This window comes from Podarcis liolepis (assembly GCF_965112155.1).
Source record: "Podarcis liolepis genome assembly, chromosome: 14".
Classification (NCBI taxonomy): Eukaryota; Metazoa; Chordata; class Lepidosauria; order Squamata; family Lacertidae; genus Podarcis; species Podarcis liolepis.
The window spans coordinates 9,740,230-9,761,246 of record NC_139569.1 but is presented as its reverse complement, the minus strand read 5'-3'; the positions used below and the strand labels follow the sequence as shown (position 1 = coordinate 9,761,246).

Here is a 21,017-nt window from a genome sequence, read left to right as displayed (position 1 = left end):
ATCTGAGATTTCTCTCCACAGCCCCAAAACCCAAGGCTCCTGAAAAGATGTGGGTTGCACATCTGTCAATGAGTTCAGTTAGTGGACCAAAGACTAATGGGAAATTTTAACCCAACCATGCCCCCCCCCCAGATTCCATGCAATGCAAACACTGCTTCTTTACAAACACAATCGAGACCTTGAATTCCAAAACTTTATAAACAACGATGCAACATCAATGGATGAGATTTCAAATTCTTAAGCACGTTCCCCCCCTAAAAATGCAGGACCTCTTATTTCCTCTTCCAAATGTGCAGCTGGCTTTAAGGGCTGTGTGTGGGTTTGTTTTTTAAAAATACCACCGTCCCCAACCACCGCTGGCAAAGTAAGAGGTGGTGTGACTTTGCTCCAATTGCAGGAAGCACTTAACAAAAGGCGTTTGACGAGCTGAGATGGCTCGGCTGTCAAACCAAGCTTAAAATCCTCTAGTCAAGGAAAATGGTTCCTGGTGGGGTTCTCCCAGCTAAGCACAGCCTCACATTACTTCAGGACCAAGTATGGGCAGACAAAAAAGAATGGAAACATCTTGCCCCCTTCAGAAATCTTCTCCTAAGCAGCCGTTTTCCTTCACCAGCTGGATTTGTTATTAAGATTTATGGCCCAGCAACGCTGCGTTCCGCTGGAAGATTGGCTCTGATGCGACACAGATACCATCCATCATCTTCTAGCAGAAGACACAGCTTTATGTGCTAGCTTGAAGGAGTTCAGTTCATCTTTCCATCGGTGCAATGGGACGTGGCTCCATCCAACGTTCTGGGCCTTACAGTTCCTGGTGTCATTCATCCCAGCCAGGGCCTCAACGCAGGTCTTAGTGATGGATCTTCCAAGCAAGTCTTCTGTGTGTGGATCTCCTGCATCACAGAAACCGCCAGGCTTGTGGGGTGGGGACGAGCCCCAGTCTGGTGGAACAAGATGCAGTTAATGGTCTCTGGGTACAACTGCATTTCTACAAGTCTCCTATCTCAAGTGAGTGGCCAAAAGCGAGTGTTAGTATTCACATTAAACGCAGGAAAAGAAACCAAAGTTTCCACCACACAGGAGGAGGGCACTCTGGGCTGGCGGTTCCTCAGAGAAGCACCTGAACTACTCCTTGCGGAGGAAGGCCCATTGGCCTTGCGAGATTTGATGGCTGCGTCCCTAAATCCAGCCTCTTAACCATCCTGTTGAAACAGGGGTGGGGTGGAGGGAAGGAAAAGCATTAAGCATACAAATGCAAGAGGGGTTATGACTTATGGCAGCCGGGAAAAACACAGTAAGGAAGCACCAGAATTTGTGAAGGGTAGGAGGAAATATTAGGTTCCAACAGCCAAGCTAGTCCTTATTGTTTTGATGGCAATAGCGACTGATCAAGCAGGAATGGGTTTTAGCCTTGCTTCACAAACACACACAATACTAAAGCAGCCCAGCAACTCTTCCCAGCCTGTGGACCTCCAGATATTGTGGACTTCCAACTCCCAGAAATGGCAGCCCGCGTGGCCAGTGGTCAGCGATGGTGGGAAGTGTCGTCCACCAAATATCTGGAGGGGGACAGAGCCTGGGAAAGGCTCAGCTTCATCGGAGGTCCCATCTAATCTAGCACCCCATTTCCACCCGCCACCAGGCAGAACCTGAAGGAAAGACCCCCCACCTCTGCTGTGTGTGCCAACAGGTTTGCTCTTTTGCAGGTAGACTATACCCCAACATGGAGGCTCTAATTAGCTAATATTAAATGTCCAATATTAAATGTTGGAATTGGCCAGGTCAGGGGTCACCACCAACCCTTTTAGGTCTATGGGCACATTTGGATTTTTGGGCGAGTGCTGTGGGCTGTCTCGGATCACTTTCCTCTCTCCTTTCCCCAAGAATCAGAAAGAGAGAAAAATATGCACACAAACTCGGCTTCCCCAAGGAATCTGGGGAAAAGTTGAATCTGGGAGAAGCAAACTGAACCTTGACAAGGATATAGAGCTGAAAAAGGAAGTGGGAAAGAGCGTCCTTCTTCGATCTCCCTCCTTCGGCTCTATGTCCTTTCCAAGGCAGAAAAGGGGTCCTCACAAGCTTGTCACCCCATGGCCAAGGGGGCAGGGCCCCCAAATGTGTTAGGGGTACCAGGAGAAGACGTCAAAGGCGTCGTTGCACCCACAGGTGCCATCCGACCCTCTTGCCTAGGTAAAGGTAAAGGGACCCCTGACCATTAGGTCCAGTCATGGACGACTCTGGGGTTGTGGCGCTCATCTCGCTTTATTGGCCGAGGGAGCCGGCGTACAGCTTCCGGGTCATGTGGCCAGCATGACTAAGCCGCTTCTGGCGAACCAGAGCAGCGCACGGAAACGCCATTTACCTTCCCGCCGGTGCGGTACCTACTTATCTACTTGCACTGGCCTGCTTTCAAACTGCTAGGTTGGCAGGAACAGGGACCGAGCAACGGGAGCTCACCCCGTCGCGGGGATTCGAACCGCCGACCTTCTGATCGGCAAGTCCTAGGCTCTGTGGTTTAACCCACAGCGCCACCAAGTATTCAGGCAAGTAGATGTGTTGGAGATTTCAGCCAAACTGGAGAGGAAGCTTGGGCAATTTAGGTTATGTAATGCGCCAAAACATTTAAAAACGGGCCCAGCCCAGTTACATAACACTGCCTTCTCTTCTGCTGACATGAGCAAGTGAGCAAAACAAGCAACTCTCAGCCTGTATCACCTGGATGGACACCCTTTGCTGGTCAGATCCAGGCCCAAGGCTTGCACCGGGAAGAGTGAAAATTATGCAAAGGCAAGCAAGCAAGTTTAAAGCTTTTTGGTTTACCACTTCCAAATTCCAGCTGCAGATAAGGAGAGTCAACCTGTCCCAGAATCCTCCGCATGGTATATTCCCCTCCCTACCTGAGCTGAGGGGGCCACAGCTATAAACCGCAGCTCATCCAAAAGCAAGTTAAAATACTAAACTATTGCTGGCTAAAGCTCAAAATACCAGATAACCCACACCCCTCTGTAGAGGTAATTCCAGGAATAAGCTGCCACGGCAAACACACCTCCAAGGTGCAAATTTATCTCAGCAGCTACCACGGCACTTACACAGCTTCTTCTTATTATTATTAGTATTAAATTCTGTATTCTGTACCCCATACCTGTAAATCTCAGGGCAGTTCACAACATAAAACGACAATATACAAAAGACAAAATATAGAATAAAAGCAACCCAATTAATTCCCAGTTCCACAACACATTTAAAAGGGCTTTCGATAGCCTATGTGCAGACTGGCTGAAAACACAGCCTTCCCTTTTCTCTTTCCCCTGCGCGAGCACCAGTGTGGTTGCCATGTACTGGGAGAACTGGGAGACCAGGGCGTCCCTGCCTGCAACCAGCCTCCACTCGTGAACACAATAGATGCTCTGCTAAACCCTAGGAACTTAAAAAGAGCCTGTTGGATCCCACCCATCCAGCCTAGGCAAGCAGGATTTGAACGCAGGAGCTCTCTCCTGTTCCTGTGGCTTCTAGCGACTGATATTCAGGAGCACTTCTGCCTCCAGCAACAGAGGTACACCATAGTCTCTGTGCCCAGTAGTAACTGACAGCCTTCCCGCCGTTAATCTGCCTAATCCTCTTCTCAAGCCATCTAGGTTGACGGCCCTTGTGGCCTCCTGTGGCAGGGAGTTCCACAGCTAAACTCCACGCTGCACAGAGGACTTCCTTCTGCCTGTCTTGAACCTCCCACGGTCTTCCCCTCCCAGCTCATCAAGCTCTCAGCCGTTTCCCTGCAACCTCGACTCTACAACCGGACAAATCACGTTGACCATCTCTCTCGATCCCGCCACCCCCTGTCAAGCCCTGACTTAAGACTCTCCAAAGACATGAAAGCAAACACTCACCCCGGGGGTCCGTAGGGGCCACTCAGCCGCCTGTCATGTACCATGTGGACCTGGGGGGGCGCAGGGCTTCGGTACGGAGCCCGGTCGTACACCAAGTTCTGACATGAAGCCAGCTTGGATTCCAGGGCCTAGAAGCAAAGGCAAAGTTAGTTTCAGTTCGGAAGCCCAAGGAAAGAGAGAGGGGGAGGTAGAGAGCATATCCGTTATCTGGCATGGAAACAGGTCTGAATGCCTCACGAGCAAATCCGTTTTCACAGAACTGCAGAGTTGGAAGGGACTCTAAGCATCATCGACTCCAACCCCTGACAATGAAGGAATCTTTTGCCCAATGTGGGGCTCAAACCCTCGACTGAGCTGTCCGAGCACACTGGAGGCTTTTTTTTTGGGGGGGGGGTACATGGAAGGTGAGTACATTGGAATCTCACACCGGGGGAAGGGATCTGCCAGCTTTCGACCCACAAAACAGACCCGTGGCGGTCCCAGCAACATTCTCATTTTTTAAGGTGACCAAGAAACTACAATTAATCCAGAATGCGGCAGCTAGACTGGTGACTGGGGGCAGCCGCCAAGACCACATAACACCGGTCTTGAAAGACCTACACTGGCTCCCAGTACGTTTCCAAGCACCATTCAAAGTGTTGGTGCTGACCTTTAAAGCCCTAAACGGCCTCGGCCCAGTATATCTGAAGGAGCGTCTCCACCCCCATCGTTCAGCCCGGACACTGAGATCCAGCGCCAAGGGCCTTCTGGTGGTTCCCTCATTGCGAGAAGTGAGGTTACAGGGAACCAGGCAGAGGGCCTTCTCAGTGGTGGCACCCGCCCTGTGGAACGCCCTCCCACCAGATGTCAAAGAGAAAAACAACTACCAGACTTTTAGAAGACATCTGAAGGCAGCCCTGTTCAGGGAAGCTTTTAATGTTTAGGTTATTTTAATATTCTGTTGGGAGATGCCCAGAGTGGCTGGGGAACCCCAGCCAGATGGGCGGGGTATAAATAAATTATTATTATTATTAAAAAGGCAAAAAAAAGAGCTGTTGATTCAAATCTAGTTGCTGACCAGGGCTTATAGAGTGCAAGGAAGAAAAAGAAGTGTGCTACCTTGATCTCCCTGGAGGGGATAAAAGGTGGGGTATAATTCCAAAAAATTATTACACAGTGATCTTGGAAGGGCCGGGTTGATTTCTTAAAATGTCCTGTATTCCAAACGGGGCCAGGGCAAACGGGCCCCACGTACTCACCCCAACTTTCCGGAGGAGATCTCCCACAATGTTTAGCACGGATATTCGGGCAGCTGGTGTAAGCGGAGTTGCGCTGTAGCTGTCCTCAAGACCTTTAGGAAAGGATATCTTCATTCACACAAATAGTACAAGTAGCGCTAGGCAGAAATTCCACACCCTTGGAACGTAAGCTGACTCAGCAAGTGACTAGCCCTCAACGTTACACCCTTGTGCAAATTAATTGAAACATAGCAATCCTGCACTCAAAACAAACATGGAAAGTCAGTTGATCATTATTGTGTTGGAAGCCTGCAGCCAACAGAAGGAATGATGCGCTCGCCACAATATATTGAGGTTCTACGAAAGAGAGTCATTCCAGAGCTGGAAAAGAGGTATCCTGGTGGTACTGAGATACTGCAGCAGGAGCTAGCCCCCTGTCACACATCGAAAGTGGTGAAGAAATTCATGACAGAGCAGCAAATACAGGTACTTGATTGGCTAGGGATTCCCCCGGACGTAAATCCCGTTGAGAATTTGTGGGCTATATGCAAAAGTCGCCTCTGTGCTCTAGACTGTACGACTATGGAGAAGCTCATTCAGGCGCTGATTCAAGTGTGGCACAGTGGTACCTCGGGTTAAGTACTTAATTCGTTTCGGAGGTCTGAACCTGAAACTGTTCTTAACCTGAAGCACCACTTTAGCTAATGGGGGCCTCCTGCTGCCGCTGCGCTGCCGGAGCAAGATTTCTGTTCTCATCCTGAAGCAAAGTTCTTAACCTGAAGCACTATTTCTGGGTTAGCAGAGTCTGTAACCTGAAGCGTATGTAACCCGAGGTACCACTGTACAGGGATCTGAAAATCAACAGTGACTGTTCGAAACTAGTAGACTTGATGCCAAACCGTGTTCAAATGCTGCTTAAAAACAGCGGAGGTCATATCCGTTACTAATATATGCATACATGAGTTTTGTATGTGTATATGTGAGTTTTGTACAATAAAATACATTGTTTGTTTCAATTAATTTGCACAAGGGTGTACAGGTATAGGTTTTCAAGTGTAAGAAGGCTCAGAAGCCATTCTCCTCTTGCTGACAACTAACACACCAAGAATCCTCTTTTCAGAAGATGTGAAAGCACCATTGGACCCCCAAGAGAATCTGGAGGGCCACAACACCCTTATCCCCGACTTAGAAGGAGTTGAAGGAACGGATCCAGGTGAAATCTTACTTCCTTTCCACTCCCCAATCTGCATTGCTTCTTCAGCAACCGTTTACACACCCTGGCCTAATTCCCAGCCTTATTACAGTTGCACCTTGAATCTCAAACTCCTTGGGCTCCCAAAAAAATCGGCTCCCAAACAATCAAAACCCAGAAGTGAGTGCTCTGGTTTCCGAACGATTTCCGGAAGCTGAATGTCTTGCGCGGCTTCAGGTTGGCTCCTGCAGCCAATTGGAAGCCAAGCTTTGGTTTCCGAATGCTTTGGAAGTCGAACGGACTTCCAGAACAGATTCTGTTCGACTTCCAAGGTACGACTGTAGAGTTAATTGGGCCACATTAAAGTATACTGAAACGTACTGTGCAGCTGCTGCTTCAAGTGCCCACAAGGGGGAGCTGTTGCACAACTTGGCCCTCATATTAGAGGGCTAAAAAGGGAGTTGCGTCTTAAAACTGGGTATATAAATTAAATAATGATAACAAAACATACCTCTTCTGGGTGTTCCTGGGGTGCTCATTCCAGTGCTAAGCCCCCGATGGCCTACAGGGGTGGAAGGCACAGAGGACGTGGCCTGGACGGCTGTGTCCATCCGATCTACTTCCAGAGAATCTTCTACAGAGGCCCGTGGTTTCTCCTTCTGCTGCACAGCCAGCTCTTGGCGTAAGTCTGGAAGGGAAGAGGAGAGGGGCATGACGGACAGCAATAGCCGCTGTTCTCTTCCCATTCGTTTGGCACAGTTAGGTTAAAAAAGGGGGACACCCCTAAATCACAAATCTGATGGTTGCACCTGGAGGCTTTTCTCTCTTGTAAGGGGGGAAATGAACAGCAACGGCAGTTCTTTTTGAAGTGCAAAGGAGCCAGCAAAGGGTTCGAGTGTCGGGACTAGGACCTGGGTTCGAATCCCCGCTCAGCTGCGCAGGTCGCCGTGTGGCCTTGGGCCGCCAGTGTCTCTCAGCCTAACCTGCCTCACAGGGTTGTTGCGATGATGAAACAGGGATTGGGGGGGGGGGGTAGGGGAGACCCATGGCCGCCCCCTTGTGCTCCTTGGCAGCACGAAAAGGTGGGATAAAAATGGAAGTGCAGGCAGAGAGTCTGCTTTGCAGGCAGCAGGTTCAACTCCCAGCAGGGCTGGGAAGAGACTCTCTGCCTGGAACCCAGGAGAGAGGGTTGCGAGTCAGTGCAGGCAACCCTGAGCTGGACAGACCAATGGTGCGACTCGGGAGAAAGCGGTTTGTGATGAATTTTTTTTGCCTTAAGCCAAGGAGAGGGTTGGGGAAAATTTATCCTAAGGACCATTTGTAAACAGTTAAAATTGTTGGTAGGGTTGGAATATCACTTGTAGCTTAAGGGTGAATATTACAGTGGTACCTCGGGTTAAGTACTTAATTCGTTCCGGAGGTCTGTTCTTAACCTGAAACTGTTCTTAACCTGAAGCACCACTTTAGCTAATGGGGCCTCCTGCTGCTGCCGCGCCGCCGGAGCACGATTTCTGTTCTCATCCTGAAGCAAAGTTCTTAACCCCAGGTACTATTTCTGGGTTAGTGGAGTCTGTGACCTGAAGCATCTGTAACCTGAGGTACCGCTGTATTATAAAAGATGCAGGAGGAAATGATTAACAGTTAGGACCCACAAAGCAGAGGAGGGAACTTCAGGAGATTCCTTGGAATCTAGCTTTTATGTTGTATGTTGGATATGTGATTGCAAAACTTCAATCTGAAAAACCAAATAAATTTCATTTAAAAAGAAAAGAAAAAAAGAGGAGGCGAATGACCACCCAGCCCTTTCCTAACCTCTGGCTTCATCTTTTAGCCGCTGCACCGATTCCAAGAGGTTTTCCTTCTCGTCCAGCTCGCTCTCCAGGAAGGCGTTGCGTTCAATGGCCTGGTTCATGCGCTGCTCAAAGTCTTCCAGAGACATTATTGTGGCTCTGCAGAGAAGGAGAAAGACTGCGCTAGAACGGGCAAACTCAGCAACCTAATAAAGGAACCGAGGTCAGGGCTGAGTAGACTTGGGTTCAGATTTCAATCCAGCAAGCTGCCAGCTTTTGCTTTGAACCACCTCACACCCGGCCCCCAGAAAGCCCCTGACAAGGGAATGTGGCCCCTAGGCTACGAAAGGTCCTGTCCAAACCCTGGGGGGGGGCTGGGCTTTGCCCTCCACCACAAGGGAACAACCCCCTTTGGGTCAGTACCTCTTGGCTCTTTCCAGATCGTCGTTGGCTTGCTCCAGCTCCCGGATATATTTCTGCAGCTGGTCTTTGACAGCCCTCGTCTGGGCGAGCTCTTCTTCCAGGGTGGAGATCTGCTGGTAGCCTTCGGAGTGCTGGGTCGTGATCTTCTCCTAATTGCAGAATCACAGAGTTGTAAAAGTTGGGAGGGGTCCAAGGGTCATCTAGCCCAACCCCCTGCGATGCAGGAATCTCAAAGCACGGGTCCCCCTTCCAATCTAAAACCACCCCAGACCCTGCTTAGCTTTAGCAAATGTAAGAGCACTGCGGGAACCTGGGCTCCAGCGCAGCCCTTGCTAGCTCCCAGAAAGTCCTCTGCGGGAAAATGCAGAGGGAATTTCATAGATAGATAGTTTTTTATTGTATTTTCTGTTTTACAATTGGAAGAACTCCTTTATACATCAATGACTTCCCTTCTTCTCATTCCATGGTTCATTTTACATATCATAAATCCTTGCATACAGTGGTACCTCGGTTTAAGAACAGCTCTGTTTATGAACGATTCGGTTTACAAACTCCGCAAAACCCAAAGTAGTATCTTGGTTTGTGAACTTTAGCTCGGTCTAAGAACGGAATCCGAATGGTAGAAGGGCACCGGCGGCGGAAGGCCTCATTAGGGAAAGCACGCCTCGGTTTAAGAACGGTTTTGGTTTAAGAACGAACTTCCGGAGCGGATTAAGTTCATAAACCGAGGTACCACCGTATTTTACAAAACTGAACTATTTGGTGTTCCATTATTACATCCACCAAAACTTATTTACACTATTTAAGTTATCTTAATGTTGACAGCATTTTCAACCCATCGTGCTTTTTAGATTGAGCCAAATGCAACACCTTTTGCAATACCGGTAGGAAATGGAAGGTAATGAGCAACAGGCAAATTAATTTTATCGCCAAAAAGGAATTTACAGTCTCTTCCAAGTCAAAAACCCCAAAACCCTCAGCCTCACAGAAACACAGAAAACAACAAAGTGGGGAAGGCTCTCTGTTTTGGGCCCCACTGACGCAGTTTACGGAGGGCTGGCTTGGCCTTGCCCAACAGCGAGTCCCTACGTGATGACATGGGGATTTCTGCAGGAAAAATGCTCCTTTGCCCCATACTCCTCTTGCTGCAAACTCTGCGGTCAGTCCTGAGAAACACACACACACTTGGGTGGCCTGGCAAGCTCTCGGGTGGCTACCCAGATTCTGGCTGGCGTCCTCGGAGCCCGTTGCTGGAGAAGGCCGACCCTTGAACTCAGAATTCGCACCCGGCACCTGGCCTGCTCTGCCACCACCCAGCTGGAACCGGCCACCAGCTGGTTAGAACATCAATAGCCCCTCTGTCCTTTCCCTTCCTGGGCGATGATGCTGTTCTTTGGCTCGGATGGATGAATGAGCCAATTGTCAGCAGAGTTTTGCCTCCTGCGGAAAAGCATTTCTGCCAAAAGGCCTTGGGGCAAGGCGGGGATAAACCACATCCATTCAGCCCCACCCCACCCTGGGCTTTCGTCTATTTATTGCATTCCTGCCCCGCTGTCTTTCTCTGAGGAATTCAAGAGGATGTGCAGGATTTACCCAAAGAACAACCCTGCATGGCAGGTCAGGCTGAGAGGCAGCGACTGGCCTGAGGAAAAGAGAGAATTTGAACCCTGGTCTCTTCTGGGTCCTAGTCCAACACTCTAACCCCTACGCTGTAACGTCTGTCTCTTATTATAGCAGGTCGGCCCCAAAGCAGGAGGGTCAGGGACCTGGCAGGACCAAACTCACACTCTGAACCCCACACAGAGCTCAGCCCCCCTAAAAAATATCTGCATTCACTAAAGGTAAAGGGACCCCTGACCATTAGGTCCAGTCGTGGCCGACTCTGGGGTTGCGGCGCTCATCTCGCTTTATTGGCCAAGGGAGCCGGCGTACAGCTTCCAGGTCATGTGGCCAGCATGACTAAGCCGCTTCTGGCGAACCAGAGCAGCGCACAGAAACGCCGTTTACCTTCCCGCCAGAGTGGTACCTATTTATCTACTTGCACTTTGGTGTGCTTTCGAACTGCTAGGTTGGCAGGAGCAGGGACTGAGCAACGGGAGCTCACCCTGTGGCGGGGATTCGAACCACCGACCTTCTGATCGGCAAGTCCTAGGCTCTGTGGTTTAACCCACAGCGCCACCCGCGTCCCTTTGCAGGATCATAGACTCATGGAAATCTAAAGTGACCCTGAGGACTATCACTCCCTGCAATGCAGGAATATGCAGCTGCCCCATGTAGGGATCAATACGATACGATCGTCTTTATTGTCATTGTCTCATACAGAACAACGAAATTGGAAAAATCTACATCAGACATTCAAAAACCAACAAGCCAGCTATCCCAACTAGGCTAGCCCCCTAAAAACCCTGATACCCCATAATTAAATACAATATACTCCCACAGAGACTACCTTACACTGCGTTTAAAACCAAAATCGCATTTGGATAGAAACTGTTTCTCAGGCGGCTAGTCCTAGTCTTTATAACCCTGTACCTTCTCTTCCAGAAGGCAGAAGCTGAAAGAGATCATTTCCGGGGTGTGCACTATCCTGCGCTATCTCTGCAGCTTTCTTATGGCACCTGGAAGCGTAGATTTGATCCAAGGCAGGATCGAACCTGCAACCTTGGCACTATCAGCATCATGCTCTAACCAACTGAGCTAACATCACTCAAGACTGAAGGTCTGGCTAAATCAGCATCATGCTCCCCACTAGAGAACGAAATCTGACGCCACACGGATGTCCGTAGGAAGGCAGGAATCCATACACACACACCCCTCGTTGTTTCTGCCCCCCCCCCGAAAACCGGTACGCAGTGGTATAACTGCTGCTGAGCCTGGAGGCTCCGACGCCTCACCTTGACCAACTCGATCTCCATCCTCAGCCTGCTGTTTTCCGAGAGGAGGTCTTTGTTCCGCGACTCCACCTGCTGCAGCTGCGCCTCGAGTTCGGCCTCATACTCGCGGCTCCCTTCCTGAAACTCGCGAAGCTCCTCCTGGGCGTTCTCTGCGCTGGAGGGGGCGACAAAGCCAGGCTCAGAGTCAGCACCCTCCTCGCCGCTACAAATTCCCCAAAGCCACTTCCGCCCTTTGGAGGCGGGATTGCGGGCGTCAGGGTCCCACCACGCGCGCGACGGCTGAAACCCAGCCAACACGCGATTGGGGGGATTCCCGGTCGCGTCACCTCCTGGCCAGCCAATTGGCTGGCTCTGGGGGTGTGGCCTGCCCTATTTAAACCAGGACATGGCCAGGGATCTCCCTCTTTCCCCACCTGCCATCTGTTCCTGTTTTCCCCACCCTCCCGCCCTTTAAGGTTTTTGTTCCTTGACCTTGCTATGGACCTTGGTTGGTCGCCCTTGAGGGGCCTGGTAGGAATTTTCCCACTTGGCAAATTGGCACCTGCCACTTGGTTTTCGCCTACCTCGTAGCAAATCGTCACAACTTTCTGGGTATTGGCATTTCTGGGTATTAGGCATTGGTATTGGTATTGTTTTGTAGATGGAAGAGGGGAGGAAGCGCCATCACCTGCCCCACATATTGAAGGGTAGTCCGATAAAGGATTTCGGGGGGCGTGGCCCTATCTGAAGCCTAGGGAGGTGAGGGCCTAAGGCAAGCCCCCTATCGGTGACCCCGGGGGAGTTCCTAGTTGATGTGCATCAGCAGGACTCCCCCTACTGGTGGTTAACCCTTCCCGGACTAACAGCAGACGGGCTGAAGCCGGATATAGTTGGTTAGGACCAGTGCCTAAGCCAATACCGCTCATCACCGGTAACCAATAAAGTTGTGGCCTTATTTAGCCCATTAACCTTAACAATTGTGTCATGTGTCTTTATTTCCACTGGGGGGGGGGGGAAGAACTTGCTAATTTCAAATTTAAAGGGTTCACTTCCCCTCTGGGTTCCTGACATCCAGGCAAGCCAAGTTCAGTTTGGTTCCAGCCACTGGCCTGGAAAAGAGGGATTGATCGCTAACCATTCCGGGAACTGTAGCACTATGAGGAGAAACAGGGGCTCTCTTAACAACTCTTTGCACCCTCAAGCAAACTACAGTTCCCCAAATTCTACACGGGAAGCCATGACTGCTTAAAGCGGTAGAATACAGTGGTACCCCGCAAGACGAATGCCTCGCAAGACGAAAAACCCGCTAGACAAAAGGGTTTTCCGTTTTTCGATGCGCTTCGCAAGACGAATTTCCCTATGGGCTTGCTTCGCAAGACGAAAACGTCTTGCGATTTTTTTCGCTCTCCCCCCCCTTTTCTAAGCCGCTAATAGCCTTTTAGCTGCTGAGCCTTTAATAACCGCTAAACCGCTAATAGCGCTAATCGGGTTGCTTCGCAAGAAGAAAAAACCGCTAGACGAAGAGACTCGCGGAACGGATTATTTTCGTCTTGCGAGGCACCACTGTAAATGTATAATGCAGTTGGGGCCTAAGCTGCTGCGGTCAGGGAAGCAGGTGATAATAAGGAAACTGGTCCCTGCCCTGAGGGGCTTACAATTTCAGCAATGGCACAGAAGTGAGCATTTTGGGGTTGCAAAGCCCCCCACCTTGCCCTTATCACAGAAGGACATCTAAATGCTTTACCACTGCTTGTATTTCGCAGCCAGCTCCTTCCAGTGGTTCCTTTCTTCTTCCACTGAGCCAAACTGTTTCCTTTCAGCGTCGTTCATCGTAGAGGCTCTTTAGCATCGTTTCCTACAAAGGGGGGTGCAGGGGTAGAATACAGGAATGAGAATTTTTTCCCCTGCCCAAAGACTTTTCTATAGCTGACCGAATCTTCATGCAATGTCCAGTTGCCGGCATAAACAAAAGATGCTGGGCCTGGGGATTATCTAATGCTTATTTCCCCTAAATTGATTTCTGAATTTTGAATTTTATTCTTATTCATGTTTTTATAATGTATTTTATGCTGCTTTTACAATTAAATGTTTTAAATTTGTTGTTAAATTTGCTGAGCCCGGTTTTTGAACCAGGAAGGGCGGGGTATAAATAAAAAATTATAATAATTATTATTATTACAGTGGTACCTCTGGTTACGTACTTAATTCGTTCCAGAGATCCGTTCTTAACCTGAAACTGTTCTTAACCTGAACCACAACTTTAGCTAATGGGGCCTCCCACTGCCGCCATGCCGCCGGAGCACGATTTCTCTTCTCATCCTGAAGCAAAGTTCTTAACCTGAAGCACTATTTCTGGGTTAGCGGAGTCTGTAACCTGAAGGGTATGTAACCTGAAGCGTTTGTAATCCGAGACACCACTGTATTATTATTTATTTATTTATTTATGCATGTAGATAATCATTGCAGAGCTTTACGCAGCAATCCCAAAAGGAGCAAGGCCTACAGAACTGAATGAGACTTCTTGGGGGAGAGCCGTAGCTCAGGGGCAGAGAATCTGCCTTGCCCGCCAAAGCCCCCAGGTTCAAATCCCCGACATCTCAAAGTTGGGCTGGGAGAGACTTCGGTCTGACACCAATCTGATGGAACAATGATCTGCCTCTATATAAAGCAGCTTCCTCTGTTGCTATAAAATCACAGAAGAGTAGCACTGGAAGGGACCTCTGAGGGTCATCCAGCCCAACCCCTGCAACGCAGGAATCTTTTGCCCAACTTGGGGCTTGAACCCATGACCCTACGATTAAGAGTCACATGCTCTACCGACTGAGCTACCCCTGTATAGCTATGTTATTTCCGAATAAACTTCAGAGTGGAGAAAAAAAGCCACTAAACTAAATTCATTTTTGGCCATTTAACTTGCCATGGTTCTCAACCTGTGGGTCCCCAGATGTTGTTGGACTACAACTCCCATCATCCCTGAGCTCTGGCCTTGCTAGCTAGGGGTGATGGGAGTTGTAGTTCAACAACATCTGGGGACCCACAGGTTGAGAAAGGCTGAAGGGATTTATGGATGCATGTATGTTTTTTCTGTTGTTAATATTTTGTTATTTTTGTTAATTCATTGTGTGCGTTTCTTAAGTAAGAAAACTAATAAAAAGCACACACACACACACACACTCTCTCTCTCTCTCTCTCTCTCTCTCTCTCTCTCTCATTCACTTTTGGCCATTTAACCTTATCTATATAGTCATTTTATTTATTAAATTTATATCCTGAGGATCACAGCATAAAAAAGCAGAACACACACAGTGGTGCCTCGCAAGACGAAAAGAATCCGTTCTGTGATTCTCTTCGTCTAGCGGTTTTTTTCATCTTGCGAAGCAAGCCTATTGAAGGATTAGCGGATTAGCGGCTTTTAGAGGCTTATCTTAGCGCTATTAGCGCTATTAGCGGCTTATCTGCTGATTGGACCAGCTGATAAGCGTCTTAGCGGCTTAGAAAAAGGGGGGAGGGAAAAAACCAGCAGGAACTCGCAAGACATTGTCGTCTTGCGAAGCAAGCCCATAGGAGATTCGTTTTGCAAAGCACCTCCAAAACGGAAAACTCTTTCGTCTAGCGAGTTTTCCGTCTTGTGAGGCATTCGTCTTGCGGGGCACCACTGTACCACAATAACAAAGAGAGTAACACTATGCCCCTCCCTGCCCAAAGTCGCTGCCTTGCAAGATTAAAGGACGTCTTGGATATTTCTAAAAATAAAACTTTTCCCCCCAACAACACTTAAAATAAACACCATAGGTTAAAAATAGAAAGCAAGAACATGTGGCTGCCACAGACACGCAGAAGGACCACGGAGAGCGTGCGAAGTGCCCAACTCAACCAGCGCCAACCCAGCAGTGCTGGCAAGAATCTTCCAAAGGAGAGCCATGGACTCTCTCAAATCCAATTACGAGCTCCCTTTGCAATTTAATTGACAGAGGCTTGGCTCTCTCCCCTACTGCATGGAAGGATAGCGTGCTAATCCAGGCGGCAGCAGCTTACAGTCTGCACATTAAGGCCCTGCTGCAAATCCCCACTCAGCCTGGACCACCTCGCAGGGTTGTTGCAAAGGTAATGGGGCACAGCAGTGCCGAAAACCCCTGGTGGGAACAGGACAATTCTTTACAAATGCATTTATTTTGTAAATTTATACTCCACCTGCTTTAAGTGTACAGTGGTACCTTGGTTCTCAAACTTAATCCGTTCCGGAAGTCTGTTCCAAAACCAAGGCACACTTTCCCATAGAAAGTAATGCAAACTGGGTTAATCCGTTCCAGACTTTTCAAAACAATCCCTAAAATAGCAATTGAACATGAATTTTACTATCTAATGAGACCATAAAATGAAAGCAATAAACAATGCACTGCAATCACACAATCAATTAATTAGTAGCTGAACTGGGTTCCCCACAGTCACATAAACAAACAAAAAAGCCACAAAAACGCAAAATAAATAGCAAAAACAGACAGACCTCAGTGCAACACTCAAAACGGAAGTGTGGCACTCAAATTGGAAGCGTAACACTCGAAATAGAGAATGTTTGGCTTCCGAAAATAGTTCACAAACTGGAACACTTACTTCTGGGTTTGCAGTGTTTGGGTTCCAAGCTGTTTGAGTACCAAGGCGTTTGAGAACCAAGCTACCTCTGTATGGTGCGAATGTGACAAAATGTTCCAAACAAAAATGGCAATCGACCCACAACAAACACCAAGTAACTTCTGCTATTGGCACCAACGTAAAAAGACTCAGACGCAGACGGATCCAGGAGGCAGACGGCCAGGAGGCGCTTCCTTCCTTTAAGTAGAACAGCTGGTCATAAACATTACAAAACAAAGCCTGAGTCACAGAGGAACTGGAAGTTTTGGTGGGTGGAGACCGCAAGTCAGTAGGTGCAGGTAGAGAAAAAACGTCAGCTTGCTTTCTACATCCCGCTAAGCAACTCTGGACTTCTCCAAACCAACTTCCTCTCCAAAACAATTACTTTTTAAATATTTGCTGAGCGCTTTTCAAAAGCGCCCTACACAACAGGGACGTTTAGGATTGGAGCCAATGCTAGCCCTACTCACTGTAGACCCATTGCAGCTAATGAACATAATCAACTTAGGCTCATTAAATTCCATGGGATACTATGTCCAGTTCTGGGTGCCACATTTTAAGAAGGATATTGACAAGCTGGAAGGTGTTAAGAGGACGGCGACCAAGATGATCAAGGGGCTGGAAAGCAAACCATATGAGGAACAGTCGAGAGAGTTGGGTATGTTTAGCTGGGACAAGAGGAGACTGAGAGGAGAGATGATAGCCATCTTCCAATATCGAAAAGGCTGTCAGGCAGAAGATGGAGCAAACAATAAGAAAAATAATATTCTTTGCCTTCTTTCTTTTCTTCTTCTTCTCTTTCTTCTTTATTTTGGTATTATTTGTTTGATTTCTTTCTATTTGTATTGTTTATAAAATTTGAAATAAATAAAATTTAAGGAAAGGGAAAAGAAGAAGATGGAGCAAGCTTGTTTTCTCCTGCTCCTGGAGAGCAGGATCCAAGCCAATAGTTTCAAGTTACAAGAAAGAAGATTTTGACTAAACAATCAGGAAGAACTTTCTGGCAGCAAGAGCTGTTCGACAGTGGAAAGGTCTCCCCCGGGGGGTTGTGAACTCTCCTTTCTTGGAGGTTTTTAAGCAGAGGCTGGATGGCTGTCTGCCATGGATGCTTTAATGGAGATTCCTGTATTGCAGGGGGTTGGACTGGAGGACCCCAGGAGTCCCCTCCAACTCATAATAATAATAATAATAATAATAATAATAATAATAATAATAATAATAATTTATACCCCACCCATATGGCTGGGTTTCCCCAGCCTCTCTGGGCGGCTTCCAACTGAATATTAAAAACAATACAGCATCAGACATTAAAAACTTCCCTAAACAGGGCCGCCTTCAGGTGTCTTTTAAAAGTAAAATACAGTGGTATCTCAGGTTACATATGCTTCAGGTGACAGACTCCGCTAAACCCAGAAATAGTACCTCAAGTTAAGAACTTTGCTTCAGGATGAGAATAGAAATCGCGCGGCAGCGGCAGCAGCGGGAGGCTAAAGTGGTACCTCAGGTTAAGAACAGTTTCAGGTTAAGAACGGACCTCCAGAACGAATTAAGTTATTAACCCGAGGTACCACTGTAGTTGGTTATTTCCTTGACATCTGGTGGGAGGGTGTTCCACAGGAGGGGTGCCACCACCGAGAAGGCCCTCTGCCTGGTTCCCTGTAACTTGGCTTCTCACAGCAAGGGATCCACCAGAAGGCCCTCGGAGCTGGGCCTCAGCATCCAGGCAGAACGATGGTGGTGGAGACGCTCCTTCAGGTATACAGGACCGAGGCCGCTTAGAGCTTTCAAGGTCAGCACCAACACTTTGAATTGTGCTCGGAAACGTCCTGGGAGCCAATGAAGGTCTTTCAGGACCAGTGTTATGTGGTCTCGGTGGCCACTCCCAGTCTAGCTGCCGCATTCTGGATTAATTGCAGTTTCCGAGTCACCTTCAAAGGTAGCCCCACGTAGAGCGCATCTACAGTTCTATGAAACCAATTTGCAATTTTACAATGGCATTAAGAACATAAGAAGAGCTTGAACGCTGGATCAGGCCAGTGGCCCATCAGGCCAAGCATTCTGTTCTCCCAGTGGAAGTCTGCAAGCAAAGCGCAGCATCTATTTCACCTGCTATCCCCAAAAGTGATATTTTGAGGCCTCCAGCAGTGTGGGGGTAGTTTTGCACTGTGACGGGGTTTGCATTTTCTTGTAAATCTGCCAGCTTCAATCCCTGTGAGTTGCTTAAAAGGGTAGTCTATAATAATTTTCGTTCAGAAGCCCACCAACAGGTTATGGGGTCCCTGGTCATTGTTCCCAAAATGTGGCCCACTTTTACTTTAATGCCTCCATATATGCAAAGTGGTATCATACCACTTTAAATACTTGTGGCTGTCCGTCTCCCCCAAATAATAATCTTGGGAACTGTAGTTTGGTATGGATGCCGAGGGTTGTTAGGAGACCCCTGTACCCTTCCCAAAACTACAACTCCCAGTCCATTCCTCTTCCTAGGAAACTCTTGGAGGGGAACAAGGGTCTCTCAACTTCCAGCACCCATAACAAACTACAGCTCCCAGAATCCTTCGGGGGCTGCTTAAAATGGCATGATACTGCTTTAAACATACAGGGCAGACGAGGCCGAAAATCTACTCTGCACTTCATCAGGGGACACTCAGCATGCAATATTAAAAGATGCTCTGGGGAGGATATTGTTGACATCTGTGAATGGATGCCTTCGATGTAAAGACTCCCCAGTTATACAGAACTTTTTGCTAGACATAACTGGGGAGGGGTTTTTTTTTGGTGGGAGGGAAGAGCCCCTATTTTAATTTATGCAGCGATCAAAGCTATTTCTGGGTAGTGATAAAGTATTATTATTATTATGAGATGCAGGAGGAGAAGAGTAAAGGAAATCATTCAAAATGAAAATTTTCATCTCACATACAGCAGGTCAGTTGCATCCAAACCATGTTCACAAGCAAAACTACACACTTATGGGGAGAGGCAGTGCGCCGATCCTCTCCAAGTGCAAATGACCACAGAGAAAGCTGCTCTACAGCAGTATGGTGTAGTGGTTAGAGCAGCCTTTCTCCACCTGGAGTCCCCAGATATTGTTGGGACTACAACTCCCATCATCCCTGACTGCTGGCTCCTCTCACTAGGTCATAATGGAAACTGTAGTCCAAAAAACCCCATCTGGGGATTCAAGGTTGAGAAAGGCTGGGACAGAGCGTGGGACTCCTCAGGGTCCGAACCTTTCTGGGCCATGAAGCTCTCCCAGTGAGTTGTGACCTCGGGGGGGGCAGCACCTGCCTCTCAGCCTCACCTACCTCGCAGGGCTGTTGTGGGGAATAGATATTGGGGGGGGGGAATCACGTACGCCACCCCTGGGCTTCTTGGAGGGGGGGGGAATGGTGAGAAATAAATGCAAAAAAATTAAGAATCCAGTACGTAATTCATTCCAGCGGGGCGTACAAATGGAAGTGGGGAAATACCCCCCCCCCGAGGGCGGGGGCAGAGGGGAGGGGGTGAAAGCGAGGCTTCTATCTTTTATCTTTAAAGGTCCCCCCCTCAAAAAAACCAACAACTGGGAGCTCTGAGAGGTTACAAGAGTGGCTCAGAAAGTGGATCCATAGTGAAAGGCGGCGGGGGTGTGTGGAGATTTGCTGGCTTCCTCTCGATCTTTAAGGGACCCCCCCCCCCGCGAGGTTTCTGTTCCCCTCTCAACTTCCCTTTTCGCCTGCTCTTTCGGGGGGGGGGGGAGGTCCAAGCGATTGCGGGCAAAAGCTCCAGCCAGCCCTTGGCTCACCTTGTATTTTCTTTTTTCCCCCCACTTAAGCAGAGTCGCGCCGGCAGCAACAGCCTCCGCCCGCCTTCCTGCTCCGGTTCCGCTCCGGATCAAAAAACAAAACAAAAAAAACAGGCTGCAAAGTCCTCGCACCGGCTCGCCCCGTTTGCCCGATCCGAAACATTACAACCAGGCTCTGCGCGGACTCCCATTGGCTGCCGGGTCACGCGGCTCCGCCGGGCTCCTCCAATCAGCGCCGGTGGAACGCGGCTCTTGGAACGTTGAAAGTTTTGTGTCTCTTCTCTTCCTTTTTGATTCCTCCCTCCTTCCCTCCCTCTCAATGGAATGTTTTGAATGACGTTTGGGGGGGGCGGGACTTGGGAAACGGCCCAGATCATTGAAGAAAAGGCAGAAGGAATCGGGGCAGTATAATCCGAATTCTGTCCTTCTCCCGCTTTACTTTTCTGGATCGAAAGTGCTGACGTTAGTTGAGCGGTTCTAAAGCGTCGTGTACCCGGCAGGATGCGAATGACTTCCAGCCCAGCTTGGCTGCACGCACTTCAACACAGTTACACGGGAGTAAGCCTCATTGGCCATAAAGAAGGCTTGTCGCCGAAGAATTGATGCTTTTGAATTCTGGTGCTGGAGGAGACTCTTGAGAGTCCCATGGGCTGCAGGAAGATCAAACTGATCCATTCTGAAGGAAATCAGCCCTGAGTGCTCCCTGGAAGGACAGACCCTGAAGCTGAGGCTCCAATACTTTGGACACCTCATGAGAAGAGAAGGCTCCCTGGAAAAGACCCTGATGTTGGGAAAGATGGAGGGCACAAGGAGAAGGGGACGACAGAGGACGAGATGGTTGGATGGTGTTCTTGAAGCTACTAGCATGAGTTTGACCAAACTGCGGGAGGCAGTGGAAGACAGGAGTGCCTGGCGTGCTTTGGTCCATGGGGTCACGAAGAGTCGGACACGACTAAACGACTAAACAACAACAACAAGCCTCATTGAACATTGCAGGCCTTAATTCTGAGTAAACGTGTGTGGGACCTCTCCGGCGTTGATTGTAAGCCTTGTTGGATTGAGGGCCGCAGGAATTGGAAGAGACTCGGGCATCATGTAGGCTACACACACACACACCACAACTCACAACAGTATTTTACATAAAAAGAAAAACTCCACATGGATTCAAGAAGCCTTACAACAGCCGTGCAGGGTAGGCCTCTATTCAGGGTCTGCCCTGTCATTAGGC

General features: G+C 48.7%; 1 protein-coding gene across 3 annotated transcripts; it reads right to left on the bottom strand.

The window, feature by feature from the left end:
• Window positions 1-179: 179 nt before the first annotated feature.
• NDE1 (nudE neurodevelopment protein 1) lies at window positions 180-20,094 on the bottom strand. 3 transcript variants are annotated; one of them, XM_083474524.1, is made up of 9 exons: window positions 19,790-20,094; window positions 13,121-13,231; window positions 11,398-11,551; window positions 8,504-8,652; window positions 8,103-8,239; window positions 6,802-6,978; window positions 5,120-5,211; window positions 3,882-4,009; window positions 180-938 (listed from the first exon to the last, which is right to left on the bottom strand). In XM_083474524.1, exons 2-9 carry the CDS (start codon window positions 13,204-13,206, stop codon window positions 896-898), a joined length of 966 nt encoding a protein of 321 aa, XP_083330650.1. In that variant the 5' UTR covers window positions 13,207-13,231; window positions 19,790-20,094; the 3' UTR covers window positions 180-895. The 3 variants fall into 3 exon arrangements, with proteins under 3 accessions (XP_083330650.1, XP_083330651.1, XP_083330652.1); XM_083474525.1 differs by lacking the exon at window positions 19,790-20,094 and adding an exon at window positions 15,988-16,006; XM_083474526.1 differs by lacking the exon at window positions 180-938 and adding an exon at window positions 945-1,199.
• Window positions 20,095-21,017: the final 923 nt, after the last annotated feature.